Below are 10,157 nucleotides of genomic sequence, written 5' to 3' on the forward strand. Positions count from 1 at the left end.
GCTATCCCCATCTTTCCTCCTGATCCCTACTCCTCTCCCTCCCCCCCTAAAAAAAGAAAAGAAAGAAAGAAAAAAGAAAAACTGTGAAAAAATAAAAGGAAAAAAATCCTTATAACCAATAGGCACAGTCAAGTGAAATAAATTCCCATATTGGCCAGTCCTGAAAATGTATGTCTCATTCTGCAATATGATTCCCTCCTTCTCCATCAGAAGGTGGGTAGAATGCTTCATCACTGATCCTCTGGAATCATGATTAGTCTTTAGCTAAAAACATTTCAGTAACTAACATGATAAATTTAATAAGATGGGACCATTTACATCTTCCTTGACTTTCTGATATCATCAATGTAGTTATTTCCTCCAATGGTACAGACTACTACCCATCCATGCCTTCTCATCCTATACAACTCTTGGTCATATTTTTCTAAAAATTTTCCATAGTGCCTCCATCCAACATGAAGGTCCTCCTAGCTAGTAAATATCTGAAGCAGGTTTCAACTTCAGGTCTTCCTTACTCCAAATTTCATGCTCTATCCACTGTGTCACCTAATTGCCTACTAGATTGTAAGCTTGAAGAGGGCAAACGCTATTTCTTGTTTATGTTTCCATTCCAACACAGTGTCTTGGTTCTCTATATTTTTGGAATTGTTGAACTGAAATAGCATCAAACCACTTCATTACATTCTGGGGTTAGGTGAGGCTTCCACATAGCTACTGTGGGTCTCATTTGTTGTTGTTGTTTAGTCATTTTTCAATAGTATCTGACTCTTCATGACACCTTTTGTGGTCTGCTTAGCAAAGATATGGCAGTGGTTTGCCATTTCCTTCTCCAGCTCATTTTACAGATGAGGAAACTGAGGCAGAGTTACGTGACTTGCCCAGGGTCACACAGCTAGTAAAAGTCTACGGCTAGATTTTAACTCAGGAAGAGGAGTCTTCCTGACTCCAGGCCTGGTGGTCTAGCCATTGCTCAATCTAGCTGCTGTAGATGTCATAGTAAAAGTCTAATTTATTCTGTTGTGTAGATTGGAAAGTTTAGGAAAAGCGTGGGCTGGAAAAATATTAACATGATTTAGTAAATTGGTTTTCTGTACCTGCTTTAGCTTTCCTATTCTATTATAAAGAGCAAATCTAATATTCTCTTTTGCTTAGAATGCTAACACTACTAGTACATCATCAGCAGGGATTAGAGTTGTTCTTTCCAGTAGTCATGATGGATTTATGCTGATCCAACCATATTCTCCTTGCTATCAATTTACCAATCTACCAATTAACAATCTGCTATGTGCAAAGCATGTGTGATGCACTAGGAGAGATTCAAAGATGATGGAGACATGGTCCCTACTCTCAAGGAATCATACTAAAATCTAGTAGACAATCATAGCATGAGAGGCAGGGGAACACGGTGGATATAAAGGTGGCTTCAGAGTCAGGACGACTCTGGATTCAATTTCTACTTCTGCCTTATACTGACTCTGTGACCCTGGGTAGTCACTTGACTTCTCTGTGTTCTAGGTAACTCTTTAGGTTGCAGAAAAGGTGCCAATCTATACTGGCAGAGGAAACTCCTCACTAAAAGCTTCGTATATCAGTGAAATCATTGATGCTAAGGAAAAAAAATGGGTATATAGCACATCATAGTTTATAAAGTAGTTCCCCTCCCCACAATAACCCTGTAGTGCAAGTATTTCTATTGCCCAGATAAGTAATCTGAGGTTTCAAGGATGCTAAGTAACTTGCCCAGGGTCACATGGCTAGTAAGCAATGAAATGGGGTCTTGAGTCTAGACCTGATGCTAAGGTCAGTGTTGTCTCACTACTCCATGCCTATCCCCTTTATGTCAGGGGCTGAATAGTTCTGTGATTCTGTAATGAGTTCATTAAATCTGTTCATCCATAGTAAATTATAATGTTTGTTGGGTGCCTGATTACTTAAGACTCTAGCCTCATCTGAACTGTGCTCTAACCAAGTGAGCTAAAAGGGGCAGCCCCTGATTCTGCTTCTGTACATTACAATTATTAACACAATCACTCGTATCCTGTTTGTAGTGATTTGTGACACATACTCATATTTAAAGAGGAGCTCCATTATCCTAATTATCTTTCTTAACTTCAAATATTGTGAATCTGGTCTTGAATGTCAAAGATTCACACTGTGAAAGACAAAAACTATATCCATGGGAATGTGGAAGCCAACTTGAAATGGCTGTGAAAGCTGATGATTAAATTTTCAGGGTGAGCATTTATACCTCGGAAACTGGCAAACACTACAAATGAGGACTTGACTGACTGTTCTATTTGTTGTTGAAACTTAAGAAAGCAATGGGGAAAATGTTAATAATGCATTTAAACTTAAAAGTGTGTCACGTATACAACCCCCCCCAAGAGCTGATTGTTAAACATTTACCATCATGTCCCTGGCTAGATTCCTTACAGTACAGAAAGTGCAGTCTTAAAAGTTATCCAATCCCTTGTAATTCCTAACAGAGAGACCTAATATTGTTGGTTGAGGGCCACATATAATAAAAACACTGACAATGGAGAATAGACAAGAAAATGTAATAACTTGGCTTGAAATCAAATTGGGGGTGGGGTGAGCATGGGTCAAGTCCGAAGAAAGTGATAATAGTTGTATCTGTATCCACTTGATTCTAGTCTCTTTCAAACACTTCACAAACATTCCCTTGCTTGAGCCCTCTGACTTTCAAGTGATCTTTGATATCTGCCCTGTCCTGGAGCCTGACTCTTCTCCTCATGACTGGTGGGCAAAGGTAAGATAAGCATATTAACCATCCTAGAATACACCCTCCTGATCTCAATGCTAAGGGAAGGAAGGCTTTTAGACTTATTTCTATTTGATCTTCACTAGAACCCTGAGAGGTAGGTAGCTCAAGGATTATTCCCATTGAACAGGAAGGATGGCATACTGCACAAATGGTGACCCTTGGCACCAGGAATATCTGGGTTCAAGTCTTACCTCTGAAACATATTGGCTATACCTGACCAAGGACAAGGGATTTCACCTCTCATAAGACTCTAAGTTGTATGTGGTGTAGGAGCTCCCTACGCCACTGGAATGATAGTCCTGAACTTTCTCTCTTTCTCTCTCTCCTTTTTTCTCCCTTTTCCTTTTCCCCTTCCCTTCTTTCAAAAAGACAAAACTGAGCTCCTAAGAATTAAGTGGTAGAGCCAAACTCAGGTCTTTTCTCCAACTTCAGGTCCAGTGTTCTTTCTTACATATCTTATTGTAGCATTAAATTACCTGATCATTCAGTGGTATTCCTTTCCCCATCTTTTTTCGATTTTCTTCAGGATGGTAATCATCTGCATCGTAGAATTTCCACCCCAGCTTAAAAAAAAAACAAAAACAAAACACAACCTAAAATATCACATATGGGAGGTTGAACAGTCCAAATTATAATCATCAAATGGTTATCAACACTGCCTGGTCAAGAACAGTGACGGGAACTTTCTCCCCATTATAATAGCTAGCATTTAAGGTATATAAAGCACTTTACCATATATAACATTTGATCCTCACAAAGGTGCCAATATTATCCCCATTTTACAGATGAGGAAACTGAAGTTGACAGAGGTTAAGTGACTTGCCCAGACTTATAAAGCTAGTCAATGTCTGAGGCAGGATTTGAACTTGGGTCTTTCACATGCCGAGTCCTACACTCTATTCATTGTGCCACCTCACTGCTTCTGTCTCACATAGCAATAAACCCACCCCAAAACTTGTGCATTATGTACAAGAGAAAAGACTCATTTCAAATGGTGCTTTTCATTTGTACGGCACCATGTTGTTCTTCATGCATCGTTATTTCAAATACCAAGATAGAAAATGAAATAAATAAGAAGTTTGCATTTTATGCACAATAAGAGCAGGAATTTTTTTTTTTTTTGCTGTTTTTGGTGAGGCAATTGGCGTTAAATGACTTGCCCAGGGTCACACAAAGAGCAGGAATTCTTAACCTTTTCTGTGTCATAGATCCTGTTCGTGAAGCCCAAGGCCCCCTTCTCAGAATATTTTTAAATATGTAAAATAAAATACATAAGATTATAAAGGAAACTAGTTATATTTAAATATAGTCATCAAAATATTTTTAAAAACCAAGTTCACACACCCCAAGTTAAAAACCCCTGATATAGAGGGAACAAGGGGATAAGTGGCAGTGTAGCAAAGAGGATGCCATGCTATTCTCAGACTCTGGGAGGTCTGGGTTTAAGTCTCACTTCTGAGACATTCTGGCAAGTCATTCAACCTCTTAGTGAGCAGGCCAGTCAAGCTTTTAAATCTCTACATTGAAAAGTTGGAGGGGTAGCTAGGCAGTGCAGTGGATAGAACACCAGCCTTGGAGTCAGGAAGACCTAAGTTCAAATCTCAGACACTTGACACTTGACACTTACTAGCTGTGTGACCCTGGGTAAGTCACTTAACCCCAATTGCCTCACCAAAAAAACCCAAAAAACCAATTTTCATTTGTAAGAGTTATTCACCAGGGGCTATGAACACCAATGAAATGATAGGCATGGTTAAAAAATAATAGATAGAGGGAACTGCAGGTTCTGGAGAGAAAAAGATAATAGAGCAGGCCCATACACCTGTGAGGACACATAACAGAACAGTACCTCAGTTGCCAGGAGTGATCCCACTGTTGATCTGTAAAAGAATACAGCAATGTTCAGACTATTAGTATTTCATAGTCTTCCCTATCATTGAGAGGGGGTGAGTGAGGGCCCAAGAAATAGCTTTCTCTGCTGCCATGGATGGTATTAGAATGTGAAAAATATTATAAACAGAAATAATGATCATCAACTGTTTGGCCTTAACTGGCCTCAGTAAATGGAACAAAGAATTGAGTAGCAATTACTGATTTTTTTAAAAAGAGCTGGCCTGACCCCCTTCTCCATGGGAGACCTATAAACTTGAGCCAAGGGGCTGGTGCACTTACTCACTGTGTGTAAGCAAGAGTGAAACAGAATGTCTCATGCACAGTGAAACCTTGCACAGAATACATTTTAGCTTTAAGAAAAAAAAATAAGCAATGGCCTTTGGGCTATCTGATCAAATCTTGCATGATAGGAAAATGCATCATTGTATTAGAAAGGCTGCTGAAGTTAGAATCTAAGGATCCTAGTAGATGAGATGATAGGATCATAGGTTTAGAGCTAGAAGGAATTTCAGGCCAAGGTCAATCCCCTCCTTTTACAGATGAGGAAACAGAGGACCAGGGATATTAAAAGCTTTGCCTGAAGTTATATCAATATTAATTATTAAAGGAAAGATTTGAACCTAGAGCCTCTGACTCCAGGGTGAACATTCTTTTCCCCATATTATTATTATTATTATTTTTTTTTGCGAGGCAATTGAGGTTAAGTGACTTGCTAAAGTCACACAGCTCGTAAGGGCACTGTGTTATGTGTCTGAAGTCACATTTGAACTCAGGTCCTCCTGACTCCAGAGCTGGTGCTCTATCCACTGCACCAACTAGCTGCCCCTCCCCATACTATTGAGGATACAAATATCTGCCTACACCTCACTACCTGTTTGACCTTGGGCAAGTCACTGTTGTATGACTTTTCAAAAATCACTAACCTGTCTGGGATCCAGATTCCTCTTATGTAAAATGAGGGGGTTAGGCCATTTGAATTCTAAGGTCCCTTCAAGCTCTAAATTTGTAACCCTGTAGTTCAGTCTATTCCATTTTTTTTTCAGGTTCTTATTAAAATGTTTTTCCCTCTTAAAAAGTAAGGTGATGGAATTTTATTGAGGGAAGGGTTCAGTGGAGTATTAGTATCCACAACACATTTAGATTTTTTTTTTAACTTATCAAAGAAGCCATAGAAGTGGAAAGAATGACAGTACCTGCCCTCAAGGAGCTTACATTCTAATGGAAGAAAACAGCACACAAAAGGTTGCTGAAAAGGAGGGATAAGAGTACCTGGGTCTGGAAGTGGACCACATGCCTGTGACTTGCCCAGGGTCACACAGCTAGTAAGTGTCAGAGTAGAAATAGGAACCTTGGTTTCCTGACTGCAGGTACAACTCTTTACCAACTGCCTCAGAACTGTCTGAAGAATTAATTCCAGTGTTTAAAGAGCCAATTCAAAGTCAATTATTCATTAATCTAGTACAACGTGCCAAGCGCTGTGGTAAGCACTGGTATCACAAAGACAAAAGACAACCCTTGATCTCAAGTCTAATAAGGACAAAATAATTTAAATAGATATTTTAAATAAATAATTAAAATGAAGGTGGCATTATTTGGTGATAAGGAAATTTCAGTTTCGAGGTAAAGTGACTTTTTCACTGTCACTTTATAAACCAACAAGCATATATTAAACACCTACCATGTGCCAGCTGCCAGCTGCACAGTTTTTCTCTTAAAACTGTACTTAAATTACAGCCTAAACAATTCTAATTCACTCCCTCAGAGCCATCCTTTCCAGCTACTAGGTCTTATAAAAGTCTGCCTTAGAGTTGTTAAACATTAACTAAGGGGGGGGTGGGGGGGTGGAGAGAGAGAGAGCCTAGCAGAAGGTAGGGAAAGAGCCAAGTTATCTCTTTAGGGTGCTAAAGTCTGTTTTTAAAATGTGGCTCACTCAGCACGTGGGTGGGTGTGCTGGGGGGGGGTGCCGCTCTGCACTCTTAATGAGTCTTTAGTGGCCTAATGTCGGTCACCGGGGTCAGTGAGGTTTCTAGATTGGGTGGGGGGCCAAGGCAGGGGAAAACTGTGGCTCTTAACATCTGGACCCTTTACAAGCCCAAAGCGTGCCAACGCGGTGCAGTCGGCGAATCCGATTCATGAATGGGGCGGTCACGCACAACGTGACATTGCGTGGGCCTTGGCCTGGGCGGAGCGAGAACCTGGATCCGGAGCCCCGCGGCTTCCCTGGGCCTTCGGGGCGAGCCATCCCGAAATGACCCCTTGCAGCTTGCTCACGCAGCTGCTGTGAAGTCTGCAGGTGAGCTGCGGAGACCCAACTCCACGTCCCCGCAGGCTCTGTCTCCCTCGGCCGCTGGACCCCGCGGCTCCGCTCCCTGACGTCCCACCCGTCCTCCCCTCCTTGGCTCTCAGTGTCCACTGAGCGCCTGTTGCAGACTCATCCCCGACCTCCTGCTTCCTCCCGCCCTGGCGTGGGGACGCGCGCGACCCCAACCTAAATACCTACTTTCCCGAGCCGCTCACTCCCATCACCAGCACTACCCCGGGAGGCCCCATGGTCTCGCCTCCCGTCCTCGGGTGACTCCGCCCCAGCTCTCCCTCTCCAGCCCTGGGGCACCAGCTCAGCCAAGCCACCTGGGCGCTAGTCCCTCCTCCGAGAGGGCTTTAGGACGCTTGGGAATGACGGCAGCTTTTGGACCCTTGAAGGGTGGCGGCTCCTCTCGAAACCTTGCCTGAGTCCGCAGGGTTTTAGCCCAAGAGTCTGGGTTCGCCTCTAAATAGTGGGGAACGTTTAGTTTCTCCCTCCACCCCTTGGTATTTAAATATTCTTGACGGTAGAGAGCTGGGTCCAGGACTTTACTTCCTTATTTTTAAAACTATTCAAGAGCATTTACTTAGGGCTTCTTAGGGATGCTGGGTTGCCAAAGGAATCTCTTCTTTGAACTACTAACGAGATTTGACCTCATGCAATTCAACACGCTTTGGTTTAAAGGCCTATTGTGTGAAAGGTAGAAACTAGCAAGTAGAGTGGATGGAGAGCTAGCTTTGGAGGCTGGTTTGGCCTCTGATGCATGGCGAGCTGGGTAACTACGGACACCTCTCGGTATCCTAGACAATTGCTACTGCTGTTTGCCCTTCGTCCTAGAAAAGGACTATGACATCAGGGAGGTGTTGTCATGAGAGGGGGGTGCAAAGTCACCAGCCTCACTTTCTCCTCCGGAGCCTTAAAAAAAAACAAAACAAAACAACAAACAAAAAAAAAACTACCGACTTCAGAGGAGTGGCAGATTGACAGGGAAGGAAATAAGCATTTATTAAGACGGGCCCTGTTCTAGGTGCAGGGGGCTATAAATACAAGCAGAAGGAAAAATGATAGTGCCTGCCAAGGAGCTTACATTCTAACAGGGGAACACAAACAAGGAACCTAAAAAATGAGGACTGCTAATGGAGGCAGGTAGACCTGGTTCCCTTTACATAGAGGCTCCCGGAGGAATTTACCAATGAGAGAATACAGCGAGGCCCTGGTGTGGGTGGAGAGGGAATAATCCATGGTGAGTAGGCTAGTAGGTATGGGTATAGGGTGGAAGATGATGCAGAGTGAGGAGGCCCCAGATGCTGAGGAAAGGTACTGCAATATTTCCAGCGTGTTTTAAGTCCAGAAAGTAGGGAAGATGACTCGGAGGGGTAAGGTTAGTTGTCAAAACTGGTGAGGTCACATGCCGTGAATGCCCCACCCTTTCCTCTTTGTCTACTGACTACCTCTGACTACCTGTCAGGGAATGTCGACAGTTCAGTGCTAGGCCTTGGGTATACAGAGACAAAAGAGAGACCCAGTCCTCAAGGAACTTACATTAGAATTCTCTCAGTGATCACTGTTTTCAAGTGTTTGAAAGGTTGTCCTCTGGAAGAGGAATTAAATTTGTTCAGTTCAAATGGTAGGGGAGAATTGGGACCAACAGGAAGAAACAATGGAAAGGGATAGTAACTTAAAAAAATGTGCATGAAACATTTTTAAAAAAAAGTGTGGGAGCTATTGATAGCAAAGGATAACAAATGTACAGCCCAGTGACAAGAGAAGTGGAGGAAGGTCCAGGGCAGGACAAGGGTTCCTTCTTTCCCTAAGACATATGGCAGTATTTGGATGGGAGTCTTAGGGGAAGAGAAGGCATGGATGGGTTGCCATATTCTGGAGTGGAATGAGTGCCCACAGGGATGACAGTATAGAACTTTTGAACTATCCAGGTATTGCATACAATTTGCATGCAATACAATTGCATGCAAGTACATCTGAGAATGTACAACAAATGGAGGGTCATTTACAAAAAAGAAAACCCCCTAATTGACAAAACAAGAAATTGATAACCTAGAGCAGTAGTTCTTGAAGTGGAGAGGTCTAAGGATCCCTGGGGGTCTCTAAGATCCTTTAAGGGAGTTCATGAGGTCAAAACTATTTTCATAACAATATTTGCCTGAAATGAACCTTTCTTCCAACTACATATCTGTTTGAGACCATATTTTCTTTATGCCTTTCAGCCAAAAAAAAATCACATGCATTTAAGGTGAGTACACAAGCAGATATGAGAATCAGCTTGTCTATGAAACCAGACATTAGATTTGCAAAAATATGTGAAGCAATACCATTCTTCTCACTAAATTTTTTTTTGTTTTGGAAAATAGTTATGTTTTTTGTCTTCCTGCCTCAGGTCTCTCCTCCTCTCCATTCTCAGCTGACAGTGTGATTTTCCTAAAGCACAGGTCTGCCCATGTTACCCTCATCCCAATTCAATCAACTTCAGTGACTCCCAATCATATCCAGGATCAAATGTAAAATCCTTTCTTTGGCATTCAAAGTCTTGCATAACTTCTACCTTTCCAGTCTTCTTACACTTTACTCCCTTCCATGTATTCCATGATCCATGTGACACCAGCTTCCTAGTTGTTCCTTGAATATGACACTCAGTCTCTGACTCCAGGCTTTTTCAGGCTGCTGAGTCCCTATGCCTGGAATTTTCTCTCCTTCCTTCTACTTCCTGGCTTCTTTCAATCTGGAGCCAAAATCTTACTAAGAAGTCTGGCTGGTGTTTTCCTTCTGAGACTACCCCCAACTTTTTTCTATCTTGTTTGTATGTTGTTCTTATTTTCTCTCTCCTGTTAGACTGCAAGCTCCTTGAGGGAAGGGACTGTCTTTTTGCATTTCTTTGTATTGCAAATGCTTAGCATGGTGCTGGTATGTTCATAGTAGGCACTTAATAAATGCTGGTTGATGGACTTCACCTTGGGGCCTCTGGACTCATGGCAATTTAGGGCCATGGTTAGAGTTCTAAAGTCAAAAAGTGGCTTGTTTTTACATTTTTTTAACTGCATACATTATTCTGTTTCCACTCACTTCACATAACCCTTTCCAGGTTTCTCTGAAAAGGCAGTATTAAAAAATGCATCATGGGAAGAGGCTTGAGGGCTTTTCTTTAGGTTTGTTAAGTGCTGG

General features: G+C 42.1%; 1 protein-coding gene across 3 annotated transcripts in view; it reads right to left on the reverse strand.

Moving 5' to 3' along the window:
* Positions 1–7,406, reverse strand: part of LOC114025988 (probable gluconokinase) — a 13,902-nt gene extending 6,496 nt beyond the window's left edge. The window contains exons 1-3 of one of the 3 annotated variants that reach the window (XM_027839545.1): positions 7,179–7,406; positions 4,635–4,665; positions 3,262–3,348 (exon numbers count right to left, since the gene is read on the reverse strand). In XM_027839545.1, coding sequence (XP_027695346.1) covers positions 3,262–3,348; positions 4,635–4,665; positions 7,179–7,228 — 168 coding nt within the window. In that variant the 5' untranslated portion in view covers positions 7,229–7,406. Of the gene's footprint in view, positions 1–3,261; positions 3,349–4,634; positions 4,666–7,174 lie in introns of all 3 variants that reach the window. The other 2 variants (XM_027839546.1, XM_027839548.1) reach the window with 2 other exon arrangements.
* Between the last annotated feature and the right edge of the window lie 2,751 nt (positions 7,407–10,157).

Source organism: Vombatus ursinus, unplaced genomic scaffold, assembly GCF_900497805.2.
Source record: "Vombatus ursinus unplaced genomic scaffold, bare-nosed wombat genome assembly UNPS02014832.1, whole genome shotgun sequence".
Classification (NCBI taxonomy): domain Eukaryota; kingdom Metazoa; phylum Chordata; class Mammalia; order Diprotodontia; family Vombatidae; genus Vombatus; species Vombatus ursinus.